The sequence below is a fragment of the Elgaria multicarinata genome, chromosome 3 (assembly GCF_023053635.1).
Source record: "Elgaria multicarinata webbii isolate HBS135686 ecotype San Diego chromosome 3, rElgMul1.1.pri, whole genome shotgun sequence".
NCBI classification, from domain to species: Eukaryota; Metazoa; Chordata; class Lepidosauria; order Squamata; family Anguidae; genus Elgaria; species Elgaria multicarinata.
In genome coordinates this window covers 124,100,391-124,125,164 of record NC_086173.1, presented here as the reverse complement: position 1 = coordinate 124,125,164, position 24,774 = coordinate 124,100,391, and the positions used below count along the sequence as shown (strand labels likewise).

At 41.1% G+C, this 24,774-nt stretch overlaps 1 protein-coding gene and 1 non-coding gene across 3 annotated transcripts in view; one reads left to right on the top strand and one right to left on the bottom strand.

Moving 5' to 3' along the window:
* LMCD1 (LIM and cysteine rich domains 1) overlaps positions 1-24,774 on the top strand; it is a 60,527-nt gene that overhangs the window by 12,040 nt on the left and 23,713 nt on the right. For both annotated transcript variants that reach the window (XM_063121503.1, XM_063121504.1), the window contains exon 2: positions 18,269-18,357. In XM_063121503.1, the coding sequence (XP_062977573.1) occupies positions 18,269-18,357 (89 nt within the window). The remainder of the gene's footprint in view (positions 1-18,268; positions 18,358-24,774) is intronic.
* On the bottom strand, positions 13,882-14,040 carry LOC134397060 (U1 spliceosomal RNA). Its single transcript, XR_010025341.1, has one exon. It is a non-coding gene; the product is annotated as a U1 spliceosomal RNA (small nuclear RNA).

The window sequence follows — 24,774 nt, the reverse complement described above, 5'->3', positions numbered from 1 at the left end:
ACCTCCTTAGGGAGCTCATTCCACAGCTGGGGTGCCACAGCAGAGAAGGCCCTCCTCCTGGTAGCCACCTGCCTCACTTCCTTTGGCAGGGGCTCACGGAGAAGGACCCCTAAGGATGACCTTAGGGTCTGGGCAGGTACATACGGGAGGAGGCATTCCTTCAGATAGCCTGCCCCAAGCCGTTTAGGGCTTTAAATGTTAATACCAGGACTTTGAATCGGGCCCGGACCTGGACTGGCAGCCAATGAAGCTGGAAAAGGACTGGCATGATGTGGTCTCGTCAGCCAATCCTTGTTAGTAACCGTGCTGCCCTGTTTTGTACCAGTTGAAGTTTCCGGACCATTTTCAAAGGCAGCCCCGCGTATAACGCATTGCAGTAATCCAAACAAGAGGTTATCAGAGCATGGATAACTGTAGCTAAGCTATCTCTGTCCAGATAAGGGCGCAGCTGGTATATCAGCCTAAGCTGATAAAAGGTGCTCTTTGCCACTGAGTTCACCTGTGCCTCAAGTGACAGTTCTGGATCCAAGAGCACCCCCAAACTACAGACCCAATCCTTTAGGGAGAGTGCGACCCCATCCAGGACAGGGCAAACATCACCTCGCCAGACAGATGAACCACCCACTAACAGTACCTCCGTCTTGTCTGGATTGAGTCTCAGTTTATTAGCCCTCATCCAGTCCATTACCGTGTCCAGGCAGAGGTTCAGAATAAACATAGTAAAATAAACATGGTAAATTACATAACTCTTTAGGGCTTAAAAAAAAATCTGACGGAAATTACCTTTATGCAAATAGCTTATATTAGCTTAAAATGCATAGAAAAAAAATGCCAGAAAAACCACATCACTAGTTTGAGAAAGCTATTCTATCCCATCCCATTTCTGCACTGTCTGGTGTTTGTTCTTCAAGTGAGCCCATATACAGATAATCCAGTGACCATCGGTTAAATTCTAACCTTATTTTGGGGCTATTTGACACCCTCTTAACTCTTGAACATGGAAATTGGTTATCTGCTGAGAAGCTTTTAAACAGATCAGTCTGCTTCTTCCTGTGAAGTGAGCACTTATACTCTGACAAACAGACCATCATTTGCCCACATGCTTCTGTTGATTTCCCAGGAGCAGGGAATGATGCACATTGCATATATGTAGAACTCCATATGTACTTCTTCTAACAAAGATAATAAATAATAATAATAATAATAATAATAATAATAATAATAATTTATTTCTTACCCACCTCTCCACTTGGATCGAAGCGAGGAACAACAGTGAATATAAAACACATTTAAAAACTGATTAAAAGCATAGCATACATGATTAAAACATCCTTAAAACATTCTAAAATTTCAATATCTCAGGATATTTCACATTAAAGGTTTCCCCCTGTTGCTGTTTCCTGTTATTTGTAGGTTGGGCTGAGAGAGATACTGACCAGTAAATCATAGTTGGCTGCAGGATTTTCAACCCAAGTTTTCCTAGTGCAACAGCGTGTCTTTATTTTATTTTATTTTATTTCCCTTTAAGAAGCAAGACTAGAAACATATTGGAGCATGCTGAGATTCCTGTTCGGAATGTGTTTGGATTATTGCTGCAAGAAAATCGCCACCTAAGTCATGTTACCACCTTGTGTTTTTTTCTTTTTCTTTTTAGAGTCCAGGTTCAGTTTTTAAGACACCCATTTTAAATCCAGTTACTGGAAAAAAATCTTTCAGCTCTATTTTTAAAAGCCTATCTTTTTTTTTTCTTATCATGAATTCACACATTGTTGCTGGGGGAAGGCACCCAGCCAAGTATTTGCACTTGGAAGGGCATGATATTTGCAGAGTCTCTTGCTCTGTTATATCTTTGTCACATTGGAGGGAGGCTGAAATTTGGCAGCTACTCTTGGATTAGTTTCCTTAGCTATTGGTGTCTCTGTCTGCAAGTGGCAAAAATAAAGTGTTTCTATGGCAAATTTTATTTACCTTCTGGAACAGTTGTCAAACCGAGTGCTCTCAAATCATTCCAATTGTGTTGGACCATGCTATGAGATTCTATGTCTAAATCCATGATCAAAAATGTTAGCTCTCTAGTTTTTCAGTAGTGTCTTGCTGGTGTTTGCTGGGTCAGGGTAATAAATGAACAGCCAATGGTATTTCCTGCGAATCAAGAAATCAATTCTGAATTTAACTCTCAAGTAAATGTGGCAAGGAAGACCTGATGGTGAATACAGAACCGATGCACAATCTGGTATTTCTTGAAAAGAGAGAACTAATCTATACAAGAAAGCGCAGTGGTCTATTAGGGTTTCCTTTGTATTCTTTTGAAAACTATGGGAACACCTCGTGAAAACCTATGCTACATTTAGCTTTTGCATTTTCATGTTCATGTTTAAAATCTACTGGGATTTGCCTTGAGAATCTGTAAGAAACAGTTGTAGATCTTTCAGACTTTGAACTCACTTTGCAGGGCACTTTTCACTTCATTTCCAAGGTCCCTGTGTACTCACAATAAATTGCCCGCTTGTAGTAACTGAGTTTTGTACATTGTAGCCTCTCAGAGGCCATACGAAGTAAACATTACAGAACAACAGCAATTACATACATGGCCTTTCTTCACAGCCACCAACATCTTAGCTGCTTTGGATTTGTTAAATTCGGTCAGCACAAAATGAACTTGGTATAGAAGTTAGTAATATACTGGATTCTGTCAGATATTTGACTACTACTGCATGCTAACTGGTGCACACTGTAAAATGTTGAACTCTATTGATTAAAGTCAAGGTATGGTGAACATCTAATGTTCAATGAACGTGTCGTGTCTAACCCTACTGCCCCTGTTTTGGGAGAAGATGTTTCAGGTAATCAATCAGAATCAGATTCAGAACTAGAAGACGCAGCGCCAGACTTCAGCCAGCCTGTACCAGTGGGGGAGGAAGCTCTCACAGGGGATTCCCTAGCTGGGAGTCAGCCCTCTCCAGAGCTTATCTCCTCAAGGCCAAATCCTACACACTCAGTGGGAAGTGAGGTTTCCTCCAGAGGTGAGCGTCCCGACAAGCTACCTGATGCTAGGGTCCTCTGGAAGCTCAAATGCACAGCACGGAAGGAAGGTGTGAGAAAGTCGGTTCGATTACTCCAGAATATGCCTCCGCACGAGCCACTCTGAAGTTACAGGCGTTAAGTGGCTTCCTATTCTTTTTGAGTGGACTTAGTTTGCATAGTTTTGCCTAGGGGGACGTTTCCAAGAGGTTATTTATTTATTTTATTACATTTATATACCGCCCCACAGCCGAAGCTCTCTGGGCGGTTTACAACAATTAAATATGGTAAACATTAAAAGTATACAAAATTTAAAAACCATCAAAAACGTAAAAAATAGTATAAAAACAACAACATTCATTTAAAAACAACAATTCTGGTGTCCATTAAAAACAAACTTGACGTTGTTAAATGCTGTTAAAATGCCTGGGAGAAGAGAGGTTAGACTCTCTTCAGGTAAAAAAGACATTTGTTGCTTAAATAAAGCTTTGTGGATTACTTAGCAAGCCTCGTCATTTACCTCCCATCGAAAGCAGGAGTTTTCTGAGAAACACGACAGAATGTTTACCAAATACTTACCAAAACAAAGGATATTAATCAAAATCCAAAGTAAAGTTCTGAGAATTTTTTTCCTATTGCATCTATCTTAGGTCTGTCTAGCTTCGGAAATATTTAGTATTCACATACTATTTGTTCAAATGATCTGCAATTCTAGTTCTAGACCTATAGGTCTCTGAAGTTGCATATATTTCAGTTTATAAATGTAAGTAAATGACAGGATAACAGGGAGGGTTGAAGCCTCTGATCGCTGTATAATTAATTCCTTAGAACAAATTAGACTAGTCAGAAGTCAATCTACTTTGTTAATGAATTAATTGAGTTTTCAATCCATTCTTTGCAACATCTCATACAATAGTGCAACATACTCATTCTTTACTATGTTTTAAAGGGGAAAATATGTTTTTTGTTGTATAAATAATTGGTGAGTTACAAAATGACTGTTGAAGAGTTTCTTGCAGAATCAGTCACTTAATTATCGAAATTTGATCCTCCCTGAACTAAGGGTTGTGCAGCAATCTGTCAAAGACAGGCTAGCATTCCCATGGTGAAACACCATGCAAATACGGTGTTTCCACAAGGGACTTTGAGATTCATAAGTCTACTTCTCAATAAATATATATTGAGTTGAACGCCATGGATAACTTTGCAGGAAATTCTAGAAGCTTTGAAAGAGCAACTCTGCATGATAAGAGTCACAAAGTCCTATCAGTACCACCACTTCCTTCCTTTTCACATAACCCCTGAAGCATGGAGAGAGAACAAGGTCACCTGTTGGCAACTTTAGATTCTAAGCTCTTTGGGGCAAGGTTCTCTTGCACACGGATGGCCATATATTAATTGCCTGGCTATTAATTGCCATGTGCAAAGCATCCCGAAGGACACTTCATAGCTTAAGATCTGTCCCCTTTTAATACTACATCTGATCCTTTCCCATTGACATTATCATCCCGTGTGTGTGTGTATATATATATATATTTGGTGGTTCAGTGTTTTATTTGAAAGTCTCACATAATTGGCTTTGTTGTTAATGGGGAAGAGAGAAATACTTTTAATAGCTCTTAATCTCACTTAAATTTTTCTTACAGCGTTTTAAGCTATTCTCGACATATCCCCACAGGCTAAACCAGAATGAGGAAATGTAGGAGTGAATGAGATTATTATATGTTGAAACTATTTGAAAATCAAATATTTGCTTTGGGTTTTTTTCCTAGCAGTGGGTGAAGCCTTGAACTAGTTCTTGGTTATTTTATCCAGACTGTTTTGCCATACTTTTCACCTTAGACTCAAAGTAAACTTTAGAACACTATACTCTGTACATTCATTAATACACTGAGAAGTTCAAACAAGGATAAAAACTGTAGACAAGGTTCTTCTGTTGCTAGTATAAGACAGCAGATACAGCCATAACAGGAATGTCCTGACTTGCATTGCATTAAGGGCAAGTCTAGCCAAGCTCTTCTTTTTTTCTTTTTTGCCTTCTTCTTTTTTGCACAATAGATTTGGTCTGGCAAGTCTCCTAATCCTGCCAGCTCATCACGGCTTTTATGAATGTAACTGATCCACTTAAGTATCCTTAGTGAAATGGTTTAGAGAAAACAAATGACTGCCAAATCCAATCTAATGTGGCTTTTACAATCAGGATGCTCCTTTGTATACACTTGTGTGTAAACACTAACTAGCTATCTGCAGAAATAAGCTTTCTGCCCTCTGCCCCACCCCTCCCACCTCCCAAGTCGTAAGAACCCTATCCCACAATGTCAACCTATGCCCAGAAAGCAAGGCTTTGCTTATTATCAGTGCCCCAGGATAATTCCATACTAGATAATTCTTATTTGAGGCTTGTAAATACTGTTTTGTTCACATATTGGCCAGCATCAGAGCTGACTGCTAAATGGATACTAAACCAGCTTTTGATGTTCAAGTATTGGTCATTATACTGTGATTGTAATGAGCTGCTTAAGGTCCTCGTTATTTTGCCCCACTGGATTATTCATCACTTTCCAGGTTGGCAATCAGGAGAATCCCCCCCTCCCATCTAAAATCAGTTTTAATCTGGTGGATGCTGCTCTTTCATCAACTTTATCCGTGTTTTTATTTGAACATAACTGTTATTTAGTCCGTATTTTATTCGTTGTCTTGAACAGTATACACATTTAATTTATAAAAATTAGTTTGGGAGACATGGCTGGTGAGAGACGCTTCCACTTATGGGGAGAAACCCCACATCCTCGCTGTTGGGCACCAATGAGCCAGGGACAGTTCCATACAGGAGACTGCCTACTAAATAACATCATCCTGCATGCAGGCGGAGTGCTGATGCCAGCATGCTGAGCCAACATTGCTGGTACATCTATTTGAGGCTGGTCTGGTCTCCCCCTTCTCTACAGCAGCTTTTCCCAATCTGGTGCTCTCCAAACATTTTGGACTTCAACTCCTGCCATTTCCAGCCAGCATGGCCAATGGTCAGGAGTGCTGAGAGTTGTAGTCCAAAATATCTGCAGGCCATCAGCTTGGGGATGTCCAAAGCTTACCTATGAAGATGTGGAATGGCCTTCCCCATGGGAGCAGCTGCTCAGCATTCGCCTTGTCTATTACCTCCCACCATACCGCCCTGGCCACATCTGCTGAATTAAATGCCCAAACATTTCTCCATGTCACACGTCTGCCAACCCTATTGCCCAAGGTGTCAACTGTACATACTTTGCATATATGCCTTGCTCAACTGTCTCAAGTGTGTCAGACACAATATGGGATTATGGTAGTTTTAATTTTTCTGAATCATTATGGTATTTTTTAAGCAGCTGCATTTCTTGACTTGCTTTCATCTTTCTTGACTTGCTTTCATCTTTCTTTCTCATTTCGCTTCTTCTATTCTCACATGTATTTGTTCGTAATATTCCTATTCTAATAGGCCAATCAATGCAGTTTACAAAAGGTCCAACCGTAATTGGATAAAAACGAAGAAAAACAGTAAAAAATAAAATTAAAAACCATAAGTACATTTTTAAAAGCCGTGTTAAAGAGATGTGTCCAAACCTCCTTCCTGAATGGAAAGGGAGTGAGGACCAAAGTTTAGGAGCAACACGGGAGAAAGCTCTTTTCCTGTGTTCCTAACAAGCAGGCCTCTTAAGCTAGGGTGTTTTCAGATGGGCCTCTCTTGCTATCTTAGTAACAAAGCAGGTGGTTTCCCAAATAGCCAGACTTTACGCCAGATTGACATTAACACCTTGAATTGAGCCCAGAAAACAACTGGCAACCGGTGCAGATCTTTCAGTATTGGGGTGATATGATCAGTCTGTCATGTCCCTATTTTACATTGAATTTCCCAATCCTATATCAACTTGAAGCTTTCTAATGAGAGTTTCTTCACTAACTTGAAGCTTTCTAATGAGAGTTTCTTCTCTAACAAAACTAAGCCTTTAGTACAAAGCTTAAAAAATATATTCAAAGTCCATCCAAAATACAATAGAAGTCATTTGATTTGTCAATTGCTAACAAGTGGGGATACACAACAATTATAAATATGATTTTTGGAAACCCCTTACATTCAGGGGACTAGAACGGTTTAAAATGCTTTGTAGCTGAAGTTGCCTCACCCATCTCATGCATATGTGCTGCCTTTAGCAACACTAGAAACCCCGAGCTCCAGCTGCTCTAATGACTGCCAGACAAAATATTTCTGGCCTATATGGGATTGCTATGATGTGGTGAGAATTTTATACTAAGGGGCGAGACCCATCCAATTTCTAGAAGCTATTAAATAACTTCCTGGAAGAAATAGTAAATGTGTGTTTTAGAAATAGTAACGGTAGCTACTACAGGCATAATTCTAAAGCACCATAAAAGGTTTATAAGAGTGAGTAAATTGTATAACTTCAACTTTCTAATGCTGTAGAATTACTTTTCAAACCAATCAAGTAATTGATAGGTGGAGGACAATAGCATAGACCTGGCCAGGTTTTAAGGACAGCCTTGGAGTTGAAGGGGAAAGGCTTGAAATATGAACTCGGTCATATCATGAACAGGAAACTTTGCATCTATCATAGGTGTGGGAATAGTGCACAGTTTCTTTAAGCCTTGTGTATCTGTTGGTGTTAAGGAACTGGTTGAGACTGGTTACACTCGCTAGTTAAAAGACACGGTGTGGCCTGCCCCGAGGGGAAGAGAGCTCCATGCAGCACAGGAAATGATCTTTACTAGTTAATAATGTTTTTCCTTTAAAGATCAAAAGGCCTGCTTCTTCAGAGAAAAACTGCACGATGGAAACTTAGGTTGGTTAGAAGGCAAAGTGGAATAGTTGAATCCAAGTTTGTGAAGGTACTGGAGCATTCTGAAAGTCTAGCAGCCAAAGATGAAATGGGATTCAGTGGGTATTAAGGTTTCTTGAGGGGTACGCTGAGTTACTTAATGGAATGGAGAGGAATTCATTGTATCTACTAACAATGGGAGACTTTACTCAGTGGAGAGGGAAGAACAATATCTTCATGATACCATCTCTTCAAATCCTACCTTTTTTTTTATTGTGAAGCCTTTAACTCATTTCCTATTCCTCATCACACAATGAAGAGAAGCCTACATTCACAGACCTGAACTGAATGCATATTATTCCCCCTATTTGCACAGGGCTATGTGGCTCCACTCGGAGCTTCACTTGAAATGCAAAGAACAGACGACATCTGTTGCAATCATGGTAGGGAGAGAAAGTTAGGGATGGTATCATGAAGATATTATTCTGGAAGTGGGGGCAGGCTTCAGACATGAGAGTCAGGAAGGGAGGCAAAGTAGTTGGGGGGCAGGAGATCTTTAGGTGACTGGGCATGGTGGATCAAAAGAAAGAAAGATCTGCAGGAGACTTCATCTTGGGGGCACCATTGTTCACAAAGGCCCATTGTTCAGGCACGTATGAAAGGACTTTCTCCTGTGTGGCTCCAAAATTGTGGATTGTGTACCCTCAAGAACGACATATGTGTGGCCTCCATTTTCTTGGCTTCTAGAAAGGATGTGAAGATGTATCTTCTTTTAATTTAGCCTTTTAAATTATGCCATTTTACTTTCTATTGTTTTAAATGGTTGTGCAACACCTTGATTTGTTGTTGTTTTTAGCAAATAAAGTGGCATATAAATCTTAATTAATTGGGACATGTGAGCCTAAATTTAAGGGGCACAGTAGACCCTGGGGTCCCTTTTAACAAATGGATGAGATGTTGCTGGATTCAGAAATGAAGAGAAAGCTATTGTAGGGCCTTAAGGCCCAGCCACAGTACAATTGTAAAGGAAATCCTCCACTTAGACAATGTGTTTCCAAGCTTCGCTTTTACTCCAAAGGCTGGGGCACAAAAACTGGCCATGCAAGAAGTATAAGCACCAATTCCTTTGAAGGACTTATATTTGATGCTGGGCCTTCTTAGTATATATGCAGGATGTTTGGGGAGGGGGTGAATCCATCTGTATAATAGCAAGCACTGGAATAAATGTTTGGTTTATGATGCAATCTGTGGAGCTCACTAGCCATCATCTACATGAGGTATGTGCTTTGGGGATCTTAGCAGTCAGCAGGATTAGTGATTGTATCTGGCAGAGACTTCAAGCCATTTATCAACCGGATACTCAACTGGATTTAGGCATACTACAAGATCATGACTAGTACCAAATTTTGAGGCTGTTTCTAGCCAGCTGCTTAATACTAGGAAGAATATAGCAGTTCATTCAGATTACCCAGAAGGGTGGAGTATTTTTTTTTCTGATGGGGTCCTTGTTGGCTCCAGGTAATACTTGTATTACAAGGCAGGAGGTGACAGAACTCTGATCTGCCTCTAACTCTAGCCACTAGGCTATTTGTTGTTGTTGTTGTTGTTGTTGTCCTTCTTCTCCTCCCCCCCCCCTTCAAGATCACTCTGTTCTGCAGAGACCTCTATTGTTAAACTGTTTCTGAAAGTACCAGCCAATTCTGGATTTGCTGTGCTAGCAACTAAGTACTAAGGTTTGAAAGTACTAACAGCTGCACCACAACACAGCATCACAAACCAAGATGTTTACACCCAGGGATCAAAAACTTTGCCAAAAGGCATATCAAGTCTGGTCACGTTCACTTTAAGACTATCCTGACAAATGAAACTTAAATCAGTTTCTCTCACACATTTCCCACATGTTAATGAAAAACCTACATTGATTAAGACTGTACATCTAATAAAAAAATGCACATAAGAGCCCTGCTGGATCAAACAAAAGGCACACATAGCCTACCATTCTGTTCCCATAGTGGCCAACCAGATGCCTGTGGGAAGCCTAGATACCTACAGGAAGCATGAGCATTACAGAACCCGCCTGCTCATGTTCCTCAGCAACTGGTATTGAGAGACATACTGCCTATGATACTGGAAGTAATATATATATATTATATATATCCATCATGATTAGACATTTAATAGTTTTATCCTCCATGAAGTTATCTAATTCCCTTCTTATGTCACCCTAATTGTAAGCCATCACTACATCTTGTGGCAGCAAATTCCATAGTTAATCACATACTGTGTGGAAAAACTTCTTCCTTTTGTCCTGAATCTCCCACCATTCAGCTTCATTGGATGACCCCGGGTTCTAGTATTGAGAGAGGGACAAAAATGTCTCCCTATCCCCTTTCTCCACACCATACATAATTTTATACAAATCCGCCATGTCCCTCCTTACTCAGCTATGTCCCTCCTTACTCAGCTATTTTTTAAGCAAAGGAGTCCCAAACATTGTAACCTTTCCTCATAGGGGAATTGCTCCAGCTCCTTGATGATTTTGGTTGCTATTTTCTGCAACTTTTCCAACTGTACAATATTCCTTTTGAGATACGGTGAGCAAAACCATACACGGTATTCCAGGTGTGGTTGCAGCATTGATCTGTGTAAGGGCAGTATGATACTAGAGCTTTATTTTCAATGCCTTTCCTAAAGATTCCCAACATGGTTTCCAACCAGAACCCCCAAAAGCTTTTCCTGATCAGTCATCCCTAGCTCAGACCCCAGCAATTTATATGTGAAGCTAGGAGTTTTTGCCCCATCATGTATCACTTTACACTTCCTTACATTGAATCACATTTTGCCATTTTTGTAGAATCAAAGAGTTGGAAGGTACCCTGGAGATTATCGAGACAACCCGTTGCTCAGTGCTGGTCTGCACTGCAGGGTGCGGCTACAGTGTCCCTAACAGATTCCGTTTCCCCCAGTTCATCTTTAGGGTACCGCATTATTCTTCTCTTGTGTGAGACAGTAAGAGAATTGATGTCATTGGTATGGTTATGGCTCTAATCCTAAATTATTTCCTAGGATTTGAGGCTCAATTTAAACATTGGCTGGGTTCACACAACATGCTAACACACCATGAGTTATCATGTTGCTTAATTGCAGCACATTTTCTGTATGGTGGCTTGTTAACATAAGAACATAAGAAGAGATGTGCTGGATCAGACCAAGGGTCCATCTAGTCCAGCACTCTGTTCACACAGTGGCCAACCAGCCATCGGCCAGGGATGAACAAACAGGACACGGTGCAGTGTAGTTTATTGTTCCACAAACAACCCACTTTGAGAACCCATGGCTTGTTGTGTTGTTTAAGATGGTTAGCAAGCCACACTGGGTGGTTAACAAGCAGCCCCACAGAAAATGTGTTTCGTTCAGACAACGTGATAACCCACCCTGTGGAAAACGTGCTGTGTTCAGAGTACTACCCAATAACCCACGGTTCAACAACTACACTGGGTGGTTAGCATGTTTTACCTGACAACATTGTCAAAGATTAGCCATACCATCTTCAAAATTGCTTTATTATTACTGTAGACTTAGAGAAGACAGCTGTGCTAGGCTCAAGGTAGATGATAGCTTTTGACCAAGGGCTGCATGTGTCTTATCTGTTCCACTTTAATCCCCTAGGCAGGTTTTGCAGAGTTTTGGAGCCCATTTTTCCAAAAGCAATAGTGAAACAAGGTGTATATACACCATGAGAACATACAAAGCTGCCTTATACTTTGTTGGACCATTGGTCCATTGAGCTAAGTATTTTCTGCATCAGCTCTCAAGGGTTTCAGATGGTCGCGTTTCCCAGCCGAACATGTATATGCCCAGGATTGAATCTGTGACCTGGATATCCCAGCGACTGAATCTGCAAAGCAAATAGTCTATAACTGAGCTATGGCCCTTCCCTTTTTGTCCAGCTTTAGGACTGCAATGATGATTCAAGGAAATCAAACAGTCTTTGATTTTCCTCTCTTCTGAATCCAATCACGACTCTGTTGTCAGAAATACCATTTTAAATATGAATTTCTAAAATAAGGTTTTTAAAATACATGCTATCTCTTGTCTTGATAAGCAGGGCTTATTTTTCTTCCTCTTATCCTCCAGTCACCCAGACATCTAAATTTATCTCCAGGGATTAAGAATTTCTACAGGAATCTTTCATTCTCAATCTGCATGTGAAACGGCACCTCATATTTAATTACCATCAGTCTTGCAAAGCGAGACAGCGAGCAACGTTTTTACATAGGTGGAGCTGGAGAAACTCGAAGGATAACAATCCAGGTTTCTTTCTTATTTATCATCTGAAATGTGTATTCCCTGTGCCTAATTCATCTTTCCAGTTACTCCCTCATTTTCTCAAAGCTTGCCAGCAACAATTATGAGTCTTTGGAACGCAACCTAAAGAGAGTGATCTTTCTGCATGGGAAGGCTTTATAAAACACCCTGGATACAGGCAAAGTCTTGCTTGTACAGAGAATTGGTTTTTGGCAGGTATCCTTTATTGCATGGGATGTGCTTTCATCTAAGGTTAGTAATAGTTGCCAACTTTTTTTTAACCAGCCTCTAGCTTATGCTTGATGTGTAGACATTAAAAGGAGATAATATTTATCTTCATCTCTGAAAAGCTTTTTCTGGTTTCAGCCAATGAAACTGCTGTTAAAGATACAGAGCAAACCACTTTCTTTATTTCCCTGGCACATTGGCAGCCCTAAGCTAGTGAGCCATAAAATATTGGGATGTTTATAGAAACATGGCATAGGGGATCAGCAAGACCTTTAATTAAAAATTGTAAGACACTTCTCTCCCTTCCCGACTTCAGGCTTACTTCACCTAACCTGTAGAGGGTGGGGGAACATGTGGCTGTCCAGATGTTGTTGGACTGCAACTCCCATCAGCCCTGGCCAGCATAGCTGATAGTGAGGTATGATGGAAGTTGCAGCCCAACAACCACACATTCGCCATCCACACTGTAGAACAGGCATAGGCTGAAGACAGATCTCCAGATATTCTAGACTTCAACTCCCAGAAGCCCCTGCCACCATGGCCAATGGCTAGGAATGCTGGGAGTTGAAGTCCAAAACATCTGGAGATCTACTTTCTGCCCATCCTGCTTTAGAGAGAGGTTTGGTGAATGAAATACAAACACTCCATAAACAATGGTATTGTTACAATTTTTAAATCTCTAATACCAGAAGATTAAATCTGAATCTGAAAATAGGATAGGTTTGTTCCTGGCTTTACCTGATTTTTGTCAAGTAATTTTCATCTGGATTACAAACGTTCAATACATATTGTAATAAGCTGTGAAACATTAAACATTCTCACTTAGATTAATATTCAAGAGTTCACCACAATGTCTCACCAGGACCAACTTGTATACAGGTGTGTGTATGTGTGTGCATATATGTAGGTAGCGAAAGCAGAATATTAAGCTGAAGCTGTATAAAATGAGAATTCATAGATGAGCTGCCCTGCCCATGCCTCAAAGCACTGAAATGGTGCTGAATCCAAAGATATTAATGAGCCTTGTGTTTCCAAAACAGTTTGGGTTTCGCAAGCCCAAATCAGAGAAATTTGACAGTCCCTTTGCACCTTTTAGACTTGCTGGTTTACAATGGCACAAGGCTCTATTTATTCCATGTGACAAGTGCTAAAGTAGTATTGTGAAGGAGGAGGTGAGAATGAAAGACTTTGCAAAGCAATCTAGAACATAAATACAGTACGTTGCTGTGGCATCAAAGCATAAACTGAAACACTGGGAGGCCTGGATGGGATTCATCAGGAGCCTTGTTCAGGCATGATTTGCTCATGCAATTAACATTGTGGAAGAGGGGAGAGAGTGGGGCTGTCCTCCCCATTTATTTATTTTATTTTATTATTTTATTTATTACATTTCTATACCGCCCAATAGCCGGAGCAAACCATTCATAATATAAAACAACAGTATAAAACCATAATATAAAATACAATAAAAAAGCTCAACCAGATAAAAACAGCAGCAATGCAAAATTACAAATTTAAAACACCATGTTAAAATGTATTTACCACAAATTATGCAGTCGAGTTTCCCGCATTTGGGGAAATCGCAGGGGTCAGCACACCCGGAGTGCAATGGATGAGCCTCACCCTGGGAAAACCACCTTCACGATCATGGTGTCTCCTCTGCCCATCAATGCATTGAGGTTCTGGGGACCCTGGTCTCCTATTGAAAGTCTTCCCTTGTGATTTAGAACCCTGCACAATCGAGGTTGTAAATCATCTAGGGAAGCTGGATGTGTAACAGGTTCCCCAATTTAGAACCACCACTACCCAAACCCCATGTGATTACTATTATTTGACTCCTCATTAGCTAGTAATTGTCAGCAACGTGCGACACCTGGCTGGAGTCTTTGCAATAGGGAAGCCCTGCTGCCTCCTGTACAGATACAGGATGGCACCTCGCTAGTTTTCCTGTAAAAAGGCTGTGTAGGTCTCAAGTGTGGACTGGCACCTTTCTGGCTCTAATCCTTAACAAGCAGAATTGCAGCCAGGCCTGAAGCTACCGTCTTTCAGATTTTGGAGTCTGGGAAAATTCCTTGGGAGTGGGCAAGACAGCATTCCACGGTATCCATTTCTCTAGAATATTTCCTTTTAGGACAACTTCACTTTTGGCTCCCCCAGTACATATTTTTCCTTCTTTGAATACAGAGTCACACTTGATCATATTCTGAGGATTGAAGACAGGAATTTATTACACGTTAGGCACAATTATCGGAATATTTGCTCCAAGTAAATTCAAAGCACCCGGTGTTCTTCACCTTTTAAAGACTGATTTCAACTTGAATTGTTTTCATAGGTCCTCACTTGATTTATATTCTTGACCTACCCTCTCATGAATGAACAGAGCAATATTGCAACACTTCGCTGTTCTCTTCCCCGCCCCGCTTTCCTCCTAGGACATCTTTTATTATTTTTTCTCCTGCCATGTTTCCCATTCACCATGGAAACCATCCACAAAGCATAACGGCAAAGATGTGGAAACTAGCCACATTCTCAAAATAACTCTTTTCGGTCTTTGTTGGGTTTACCAAGAGTCTAAAGGCCAATAAAATGGGTCGCCAGTGTATTGCAATGACTGCGATCTCTTGACTTCTCAGTAATGTTTCCTGGTTGATATTGTAGCAAAACAAATTCTTGAGTATACAGAACTAACATTGCACTGTTTTTAACTTGCCTTCTGTCAGGATGTTATAGCCTTGAATGTGTCTGAGATATATTTAGCTAGATAGATATAGATATAGGTATATAGCTAGATATAAATTTCTCCATATGCTTTAAGTGAGTATCTCTGCATAGCAAAGTCCCACTTCCAAACACCTAGCTAACTTGATCTAATTTTCTCAGTACATTTTTTATTTATTTATTATGTTTATATCCTACCTTTCCTCCAAAAAAAGAGCCCCATAATTCTTCTCTCTATATTATCCTCATAATAATCCTGTGGTGTAGGTTTGACTGACAGACAGTGACTGGCCCAGAGTCACCCAGTGAGCTTCATAGAATAGAGCTGGAAGGGGCCTATAAGTCCATCGAGTCCAACCCCCTGCTCAATGCTAAGAGCGGACTAGAACCCAGATCTCCCAAACTGCAGTGCAACATTATACTCACTATACCACACTGGCTTACAACACCTTACTAAGGGTGCAATCCTGGGGACACAGGATTGTTCGATTTCCGGGCTCTGTGCTTATAGACAGGCCTCTGAGCTCGGGGCCAGTAAACCACACTCATCATGCCTTCCCCCCATAACCAGCACGGAGAGAAGGCGCCGTGTTTAAAAAACTGAGTGTGGAGATGTGAGGAAGGCATTCACAGGAGCAGGTAGGGGAAGAGACTGGGGGCATGGGGCTACAAGCCTCTTTTTCTCCTCCTCCCCGAAGCCTCCGCTAGGCAGGTGAAATCGCCTCCGCTAGCTAAAATGCAGAGCAGGAGGTGTGTGAGGTGCCTCATGTTCTGCATTAGATACATGTAAGCCTCCACGTTCGGAGGCTTATGTGCAGCCTGGGCGCATCTCACAGGATTGTGCCCTATCAGTGCTTTTGGGGATCCAATGAGTGTGTGAGTGCTATTATCATAGCCAGTTTGCTCCTAGGTGGTTGGTCAGCCTACATATGTGAGATCTGACAGTACAGTGAGGTTCAGGATGCGCACACAAGTCCTGCCCCCAATGTTCCTGGTTGTGCAGTTATCTCTAAAGACCTTTGCATGTTTAGCACTAAGGTTTGAACATGCTTACAAGCCTCCCTATAATTGGGAACTTGTCTTGTCAGGGTTCCTGCCTGCAGGGAAGTTTTGTAAGTGCATTCAGCAGGATGCGCTTGGAACCCCCTTGCAGACCTTCACGTTCAACACTTGATGATCTACGGAGCCAGACATGCTGGGACATTGGGGCTGGCACGCAGTGCCTGCTCCTGGTTTTGGGAGGCCCTTGGGCAAGATGCCCAAATGGGTCCCCTACCTAAGTGGGTCCACCTCCTGCCCATTCACTTGCCTTCTCTTTCTGGAACCAATGTGTACAACTGCCCAGAGAGAAGAGCACAAGGCAAATAAAGGGCATGTAAATAATCAGTGACAATGAGGAGGAGGAGCATGGCCAGGAGGGTCTGAGGGTTGATCACGCGGCCCCTGCTAGGGTATGAGCCTTGGCCGCTGCCCAAAAATGCCTCCCTCTGGCGCTCATCCTGTTGTGCACACTCCCTTGACCCACCTCACTTGTAACCCTTGCTTGTGCAGGATAAAGGCCTCTATAGAGGTTTAGTTGCTTCTTATTTTGTGAATCTTTTGTCACTGGCCTGTCAAGATAACAAGTTCATAGCATTTTAATAGAGTTTAATATGAAGTCCCTGGAACCTATTTTCGTGCTTGAAACGGGTTACAATAGTAAGTGTCTTTCCTTTTTCACAGAGTTAACCAAAGCATGACTGCATATCTAGAAATATGGTGGAAGTGTGCCCACTGCCCAAATCACAAAACACAACTTCTAAGAATTGAGCCTGCACACTCATCATAAGCAGACTTGCAGCATGAACAGTTAGGAGCTGATATGACAACTGTCATTCAAGACTCTGCATTCCTTATGCCTCCATGTCTCCTCATCCAATTTGGCAAGGACTGCAGGAAAACATGCTGGAGTATATCTCATCTTTCCCCCTCTTTTCATATGTAGCTTGCAAACCAGCAGTGGGCAGAAGGTAGTTCAGGACCTACCAGGAGATCATGGGATGATATTTTTTTGCCATAGATCAGCAAGAGTTTTCAACTCCTAATTGATTTAATAATAGCAGCAAGAAAATAACATGAGCCTGCTGAACTGAAGAAACTGTCGTGAGAGAGGACTGTGAGCTCTATTCAGTTCTGGTATTGAAAAATGCCTAGGCTCAAAGTATGCTCAGACACACACCCTGTTCTTTAATGATAAGTGTATTTCTTCTGAACCTGGATCTGGTTGGTAGATCTTGGATTCTACTAAAAAAGTAGATCTGACAAACCTGAAATCCTGCCTACCCCTGCTGGAAACGCAACTGTCTACACGTGGCTGCTTTTAAACAAATATCTCTGTACAGGTAGTATAAGGAATAAAAGCTTCCTCCCAGAAGAACTGGAAGCCTCTCACTTGAGCAAGCATATCTACACAGTACAGTTTTATTTGGAATGGAGATGATTGAGAATCAGCACTTGGAAAGCCCATACAGAAGCCTTGCGCCTCTATCACCAGAAATATTTATGACTGGATTGAATCATGGATATATAGCTTTCAAAATATTAAGCCTTCAAATTCTCCGCATGAGATATGGTAGTTGTAAAGAAGTCAGGATTTCGGAAGAATTATGTACAATAAGAGGGCTTTAAATCCTGTACAGATACAGGATTTTTTTCCCTCCTTCAAAACCCCCTCGGCACCATTTTTCTCTTCTACCACTGCCTCCTCGGAGTGACATCCAGTAGAGCTTTTCCAAATGGCTTGAGGCCTGCTGTAGCGCGACTCATAAAATTGGTTTCAAAAATCTTTGAAGGCCATGCTTGCTAAACAGTTTGAGGGTGAAGTTGTTCATGTCTGGCTCAGTCTAGATGCCACAAGTATGGTAGGTCAGCCTGAGGATGTATCCAAAGCAATGGCTGGTCTGGTTCTACGGAATGACTTCCAGTTGCTGCAACTCAAGTATGCTGGCAGGGTGCTTGGAGGAAAATGGCCTACTTCATGTTTGCCCTTCCTGGGCCAATTACATCTAGCAGATGGGATTGACTGACTTCATGCTATTCTTTCCATTGTTTATGGTGCTTGATTTGTTGTATTTGTAAGTCTTCCTGTAATTAATGCTGAAGGGCAGTCTAGAACATTTTTAAATAATATTTTCCTCTCTTTTCAGGTGTCAATTAGCCAGCAACCATCTGGAAAGGGTGTGCCTTGTTTAAAATGCAGAGGGATGTGCACTGGCTTTGAGCCACATTCTTGGAGGTAATGTATTTATCACTATGTGGATTCTGCTTTGCTTCCCCCCCCTTTAGTTTATCTTCTGGCTTGGCTTGTGTTTAATGCAACTATGAATAGTCAAATGAATGGCCAAAGTTGTGCTATAGAAAAGAAGGGGTACTGTCTGAATCCATTAAGATTAATGGAAGTCTTGTTACAGATTTGCAGTGTGATTTGTGCAATTATATTAGCATTGAGGTCACTGTAGACCTGAAAAGGATAACAACACTGCCTTAGTGCTCTTGGCTTGTACTAAATATAGCCGTACTATTGTACTTTTCCTAAGTGCTTGGTGGGTGGGATCCAGGATCTGCCTTCCTGGTGAGGAAGGGCTCCAGTTGCCAAAGGTCCCTGCACCCAATTTTGTGCGATCCCACCTCACCCTACACCACAGTTCACCCCATTCAGCAGTGTCCCCAGACCCTCTGTGTCACATTTTCAGGGAGCTGGAAAGGCTGCCATGGGAAGGAGGAGATGGGGAAATCCACTTCTGCAAGTACAGTTGATCCAGCTTAAATTTGGATCCAGCTCAATGTATTATTATTAATAATAATTTTTATTATTATTATTACTATTTACATTTATATATCACCCCATAGCCAAAGCTCTCTGGACAGTTTACAGATTTTCTCAGTAATTTTTACAACAATACTGTAACTATTGATGGAGTTATTAAAATGGTGTCTTAAGTCCAACGAATGAATCCATAGCTGATCTGAAAAATTTGAACTCGTGACTTGAGTTAACATTATATTACACATTTATGCTACATTGAACAGATCAAGCCTGGTCACATATTCAGTCCAGCATAATGACTACAACTACATCTAATAACTACATGAACTGAAAATTTGGCATAGCACTTATTTCCACCATACAGTGCCAATCTTCAACCTTGGGTGGTTTCCACTACTCTGAGAGCAGGACTGTAGAGATGAGCCTCTTTCAGTGGGCATCCTACATAAGGAAGTGGGTCTTCCAGTTGTCTTATGCACCTGTGATGCTAACCAACCACGAGTCTTGAACTCTAATGCATATCAATGATTGACAGGCACCATTCAACTTGCAAAGAAAATCCCCGTTTACTTAGCCATTCTGACTTATAGGAAAATGACCTCAGTAGGCCATTGACCAGATTAACTCATTCAGCTGAGTGCATTGTATGTGAACGTCACTCCAGTGCTGAAAGGCAATTGCATCCTTCCTTTTCTTTATCAAGTTCTTCAGAGGTGCAGGATTTAGCATTTGTGCTAGTAATCTTTCATTTTCTGCCTTTGTGTTGTTACAGTGTTCTTTGGCAAAAGGTCAGCCAATGTAATTGTGTGTGTGTGACTTTTTGGCCTTTCTGATAGTGGGTAGCAGTTAAGACATTCCAGTCAAAGGACACCAGCCTTTTCAGCAGTGATGTCATCTTTAAAAATGTCACATTCCTTGAAGTCTCCACTCCCAAGGGAGCTGTTTAGAAAGCCTTAAGTAACCAATTTGAAAGCATCTATTTGAATCTTTGGATATATCTATCCAGCCAGCATTCACATAAACGATCAGGCATGTAGTGAATTTGGTCTATTTTGATGCAGTGGGAAAACATTTTTTTGGACCAATGATCCAAAATGCAGCCCCTTTCTGCCTATGTTTAATCTTGAACAATCACAGATGGAGTTTCTCCCATAATAATGACATCTTTGTTGCACGCTGGCAATGCAAAGGATTGCTCAGAGCTGGCACTTCTTAAAGACTCCTTCCGCCTGTGCATTGTGATGCCTTGTTTTACTTGTTTATACACTGTTCTTGCTGGATTCCAGTCAGCCTCCCTCACCCCTTCTCAATCCCTTACTGTTTCTTACATTCTGGATTGATGATTGTGTTCTGGGTAGATGTTTGGCTCCAGGATTAAAAGGAAATACCAGGATCACATTTCCAATTTACTAGTTAGGTGACAATCTAGGAGAGTGTTCCTCCTCCCATTCTCAAGGATGTTGTCATGCCTATCCCAAACATCAGGGATATTTATTTATTTATTTATTTATTTTATTACATTTATATACCGCCCCACAGCCGAAGCTCTCTGGGTGGTTTACAACAATTAAAAATAGTAAACGTTAAAAGTATACAAAATTTAAAAACCATCAAAAACATAAAAAACAGTATAAAAACAACAGTATCCATTTAAAAACAACAATTCTGGGGTCCATTAAAAACAAACTTAATGTTGTTAAACGCTGTTAAAATGCCTGGGAGAAGAGAAAAGTCTTGACCTGGCGCCGAAAATATAACAATGTTGGTGCCAGGCGAGCCTCATCAGGAAGATCATTCCACAGTCGGGGGGCAACCACTGAAAAGGCCCTCTCCCTTGTTGCCATCCTCCAAGCTTCCCTCGGAGTAGGCACTCGGAGGAGGACCTTAGATGTTGAGCGCAGTGTACGGGTAGGTTCATGTCGGGAGAGGCGTTCCATCAGGTATTGTGGTCCCAAGTCATGTAGGGCTTTATAGGTTAAAACCAGCACCTTGAATTGGGCTCGGAAACATATAGGCAGCCAATGCAAGCAGGCCAGAATCGGTGTTATATGCTTAAACCTCCCTGTTCCAGCTATCAATCTGGCCGCCGCATTTTGCACAAGCTGCAGCTTCCGGACCATCTTCAAAGGCTGCCCCATGTAGAGGGCATTGCAGTAAACTAATTTGGAAGTTACCAAAGTATGGACAACTGAAGCTAGGTTATCCCTTTCCAGATAGGGGCATAGCTGGGCCACCAACCGGAGTTGGTAGAAAGCACTCTGTGCCACCGAGACCACCTGAGCCTCAAGTGACAAAGATGGTTGTAGGAGAACCCCCAAGCTACAAACCTGCTCCTTCAGGGGGAGTGCAACCCCATCCAGAACTGGTTGAACACCCCCCATCCAATCAGAGGAACCACCCACCAGCAGCATCTCAGTCTTGTCTGGATTGAGTTTCAGTTTATTAGCCCTCATCCAGTCCATTGTCACAGCCAGGCACTGGTTCAACACATCCACAGCCTCTCCTGCTGAAAATGAAAAGGAGCAGTAGAGCTGTGTGTCATCAGCGTACTGATGGCAGCGCACTCCAAAACTCCGGATGACCGCACCCAGCGGTTTCATGTACATGTTAAACAGCATGGGGGACAAGACTTGTTCTTTTAGGGTGCAATCTAAAAGACAGGGAAAAACCTTAAAACTCCCAGCATGCCCTGGCCAGCCACACTGAGGCATGGTCAGAGATGTAGGAGTTTTTTTCAATCTAAACCTGTATAGGATTGCACCCTTAAACTACTCCAGCTATGTTCCACTCTTCTGGAGTTGGGAGGGGTGTTGATCTGACTATTCTATACTACGGTGTAGCTAATGACCTTAAGGCTGATTAAAATATCCCACATTCAGGGCCTTTTTGATATAGGAATTATCTGTATTTATTTATTTATTTATTTATTACATTTCTATACTGCCCAATAGCCGGAGCTCTCTGGGCGGTTCACAAAAATTAAAAACATTCAAAATATAAAACAACAGTATAAAACCATAATATAAAATACAACATAAAAGCTCAACAAGTTAACAAGTGAAAGAAAAGTTGGGAGAAATATTTTTCCCCAGGCATGCTAGCTGTACATAGACGGAAAGACTTAACAAACAGGTGGGTTCCAGTATGCATTTTCAAGTGGTACGTTCCCAGGTTTGGACAAAGCTTTATCCATCCAAAATGGGAGCTACCTTGAAGCTATTGCAGGTAAAGGATGTGTGAACAAAAGTATCACTTCCATTTGTGACCGGCCATTGCTATAATTTTCCTGAGGTTATGGAATGATCTCCCCAATGAGATCCAAAGCTAAGCAGTTTTTGCAGCTTTAGGAATGTAAAACTCATTCCTTTTTCAAAAGGCATAGGACTACTAGTGGTAATAAGTGTCTTACCCAAAATAGTTTTATTTGTTATTTTGTTTAATGTAACCTCATGTCATTATGAAATGGGGTAAAAATGCTTTAAAAAATCTGTAGTGGGTAAAAACAGTTTAAATAAATACCGTTTTTGTGTAATTTACTCCTTTTTCTTTTTTTTAGAATGTTGTAATATTTGAAACTGAGGCTTTTAAAGTATACAGTTACGCTTGTGGATTTTTTGTTTGTTTTGTTTTGTTGAAACTTTATCAATAAAAATTTGATAAAAAATTAAATGGGTAATTACTACTTGGCCTTGACTAACATATAGATGGAAGTAGAAATAAAGTGTGAGAGAGGGCATTTATTTACAGCACCACCAACACACATGGTACTTCATAGAATTACGTAAGTGAGAGACCTACAACAAAATCTTCCAGAGTGGAGTGCTCCAATTCAGGGTTCCAGCCAATCAGCCAAATACTTTTCCAGGATACTCCATTCCAATCCCCGCTCCCTTGGTTTTCCATTGTTTTCCCCCTCTACCATGCCTGCCATGCTAGACCACAGAGAATCAGAGTTCTGTGGCCACTGCGTGTGATCAGTCCTCATGGGGCCATTTAAGAGTGTGTGTGTGTGTGTGTCCCATTAGAGTTTTGTGTACGTCTACAAATCTTGAAGTTTCCCCAAGCCGGTGTATTTGGATGATGCTCTTTTGGCTGCATAAGGATCACCTCCTGAAAAATGAGTTTACTATTGGCATATTGACAAAAACGTAGGCCACTGGACTGAGGAGCATTCCCTGAAGAGCATCCAATGGACTGATTCAGTTTCTATCTCTCCATCTTATATGAAGAAGTCCATACATGCAGTGAGATTCCTATTGTAGTGGCTCTGTATGTATACAGTACTCGGAGCTGTGGACAGGGACTGGGTTAATTTTGATGAGAAAAGCTAGGGCTACAAAGGGTAAATGCAAGCGTTATCAATTTTGGATACATGCAATAGCATGGAGAATGCAGTAGCTTGTTAAAGAGGCTTAAACCAGAGTTCTTCTCTTTCTGTTTAGCAGAAAGTTGTTTAGGTACAGCTTTCTCTAAACTTGGCTATGTCAAGCAAGAAACCATACATTCTAGTGCCCTAATACTTGCATTACCTATAAGTGATACCATCATTGGAAAAAGATGGGCTTCATTTCACTTAAAATCATTTTTACTATGTGTACCACTTTGAGATGTAGTTTCAGAAAAGCTTTTAAAAGGAACTATCTGGATTAGAGTCATTGGGATACTGACTCCATTTGCTACAAGCAATAGCGCCGATACATCATCCTACCCACATAAAAACACATGCTTGGCTTCACCTACATTATGGCTACTCTAAAGCCAGGAAATGCTTTTTAATAACCATGATAGTATTACCTGCTGTTAATGCAATCGACTGCAATATATAAAATGTGAAAGAATATACTCTCTGGCTTATGATCTGCAAAGGAAAGGCATATAAAACATAGACTGTTTGGATCCAAGTTCCTCAAACCCATGCCAAGCATCCTGTAAAGTTGCTGCTGTTGGCCACAACTCTCTTTTCTTCCCAAACACTTTACTTGGAGATAATTGTAGTCGAGAGACCATTGCTCAGTGGTAGAACACATTCACAAGGTCCAAGTTCGACCCCTGGCACCTCGAGCTTTAAAAGGACATCAGATCTGTGGTCTGGCAAAAAGAAAAAAAGAAACCTGCTGCCTGAGACCTGATAGAACCATTAATGGTCAGAACAGAGAAGAACCAATGGTCTCAACTCAATATAAGATCACTTTGGATGCATTATTATTTTTATTTATTTATTTATTTATATAGTGCCATCAATGTTCATGGTGCTGTACAGAACAAAATAAAACAGAATACAAAACACCCTGCCCTATGGCTTACATTCTAAAATCACAGTAACAAACAAACAGGGAGGGGAAAGGCCAACCAGCATGGGGGACAATAAAACAAATAATAAAAACTAGTATCGTTACACTACGGATTATAAGCTTTTGAGAAAAGAAATATTGTTTCTCTCATTCTGGGGTTGGTGTAATTCCTTAGTTGGCCACTAATTTTGCTAGAGGGTCAATTTAGGAAGCAAACAAGGCATGCTGGACCTGAGTGACAATCATCCCATCCTAAAGTGTCCTACCAGGAAGTTCTGTTACCACAGACGTTGCTTTCTCTACACCTCTGGGTTGGGAGTCGGAAGCCATTTCTCTAGGAGCTAGTTTTAATCCAGGTGCTTTACAGATATCACCTCTACTGCAAATATTTAAATACTTTCCTTTTTCAAGCAATGTATTCCTTTGTGATATGTGGTTTGCAAGGTGTTCTTCCTTGGTGTGTGGTGATGTTGGATACATAACCTGATTTGCGTTCGTGCCCTGTGATAGTCACTAAAATTCAGGCTTTCATTCTAACATGGGGTAGTTTCATGAACTTAATGTACAAGCTGCCTTTCTGCACAAGACTTCTTGG